General features: G+C 59.7%; 1 protein-coding gene across 4 annotated transcripts in view; it reads right to left on the bottom strand.

Annotated features, from left to right (window-relative positions):
- IGDCC4 (immunoglobulin superfamily DCC subclass member 4) overlaps positions 1-1,279 on the bottom strand; it is a 43,001-nt gene extending 41,722 nt beyond the window's left edge. For 3 of the 4 annotated variants that reach the window (XM_069098275.1, XM_069098277.1, XM_069098276.1), the window contains exons 1-2: positions 1,244-1,278; positions 758-858 (exon numbers count right to left, since the gene is read on the bottom strand). In XM_069098275.1, coding sequence (XP_068954376.1) covers positions 758-858; positions 1,244-1,263 — 121 coding nt within the window. In that variant the 5' untranslated portion in view covers positions 1,264-1,278. Of the gene's footprint in view, positions 1-757; positions 859-1,243 lie in introns of all 4 variants that reach the window. The other variant, XM_069098278.1, reaches the window with a different exon arrangement.
- Between the last annotated feature and the right edge of the window lie 205 nt (positions 1,280-1,484).

Genomic DNA, 1,484 nt, shown 5'->3' with positions numbered 1-1,484 from the left:
TGTGTGTGTGTGTGTGTGTGTGTGTGTGTGTGTGTGTGTGTGTGTGTATCTGACACCCAGAGTAGGGTTAGCAGGGCTTTACACACACACACACACACAACACACACACACACACACACACAGAGCCTTCGCCGCTCTCCTGTCCTCTCTGCCCAAAATCCGGATGCAGTTTCACTACTCTCCCCCTCTCCTAACTGCCTGCCTCGGAGCAATAATTTCGAGGTCGGGCCCCTATCTCCCCCCAAACCTTTAAGGTTTATCCCCTGCACTGGGATAAGATATGCGTCATTTTCACGGCACCCCATAACCCAGCAGCCCCATAGTCCCTCCACGGCAACCACCTCCAAATCTTCAGTCTGTACCCCTCGACCTACTCCCGCCAACCGGCCCTACAAATCCATACACGCCCCGCGCCACGGACACCCCCAAAGTCGAAGAACTCCCCACACCCCTATAAACTGCAAGACCTTCCCCCCAAAACCTGACAACCCCACAGCACCTCACCCCACCCAACCTCACACCACAAATGTGAGCATGCACCATAAACAACACTGGCACACTCACATCATCCCCAAACACAGCCACGCACCTCATGCACAGACCGCGCACACCCTGGGGACACAGGCACACACTGGGGCACAGGCGCGCGGGCGCGAACGCGCGCACACACACACACACATACACACACACACACGCACACACATACACACGCAGTCCCCTTCCCCCTTCTTGTTCTGTCGGCCCTCGGGCCCCTTACCGTGCACGGACAGCGCGCAGAAGGTCAGTGAGAGCACCCAGAGGCTGCGACGGGCGTCTCCCTGCGCCATGGGAGGGGGCCCCGGGCACCGCGGCCGCTGCCTGCCGGGGAAGGGGCGCACGGTGTCACTGGCCCAGGGAGCCGCAGCTCCGGGGGCGCGGCCTCGGGGGCCGGAGTCGGGGCCGGGGCCGGGGCCGCTGCCGTTGCCTCTCCCTCCCCTCTATCGCCATCTTGGCGAGAATCCGAGCTGGGGCTCTTGCAAGGCTCAGCCGGCCCCGAGTCCCACTTGAGCTGTCCGCCAGACACGCCTGAGCCTGTGCCAGTAGCAACCTCTCCTCCGCCCCCCGCCACCCCCACTCCCCCCTGGCCAGCAATGCCCCCCCTCCAAAAAAAAAAGGCCCCACCCCGTCCCTCAACAAGCACCCTCCTCCCCTCCCCAGACACTACTAGCCTCAGCCAAAAAACAAACCACACATAGACGCGTACACAAAACCCCATTCTCTCATCTGTCTCCCTCTATCTCAATGTCTCTGTCTTTAGGACTAACCTCCCTGGATTAGCCTGAGGCCCAGCTTTCTCCCAAAAAAAGGGAGCCCCCGTTCCTTGAAGAGAGGGCCTTCACATTGGAGTCAGGTGTCTTAGAAGCTTTCGTTTGTACTGCAAAGGCAGAGGGCACTTTTTAAAGTTAAGTGGGGAAACTGAGGCACAGAGATCACAGTGTTTGACT

This window comes from Petaurus breviceps, unplaced genomic scaffold (genome assembly GCF_028583685.1).
Source record: "Petaurus breviceps papuanus isolate PSGF00001 unplaced genomic scaffold, PetGlider_PUasm1.0 37, whole genome shotgun sequence".
Classification (NCBI taxonomy): domain Eukaryota; kingdom Metazoa; phylum Chordata; class Mammalia; order Diprotodontia; family Petauridae; genus Petaurus; species Petaurus breviceps.
Note: the sequence above shows the minus strand (reverse complement) of the source record. Positions and strands in the feature narration are given on the sequence as shown.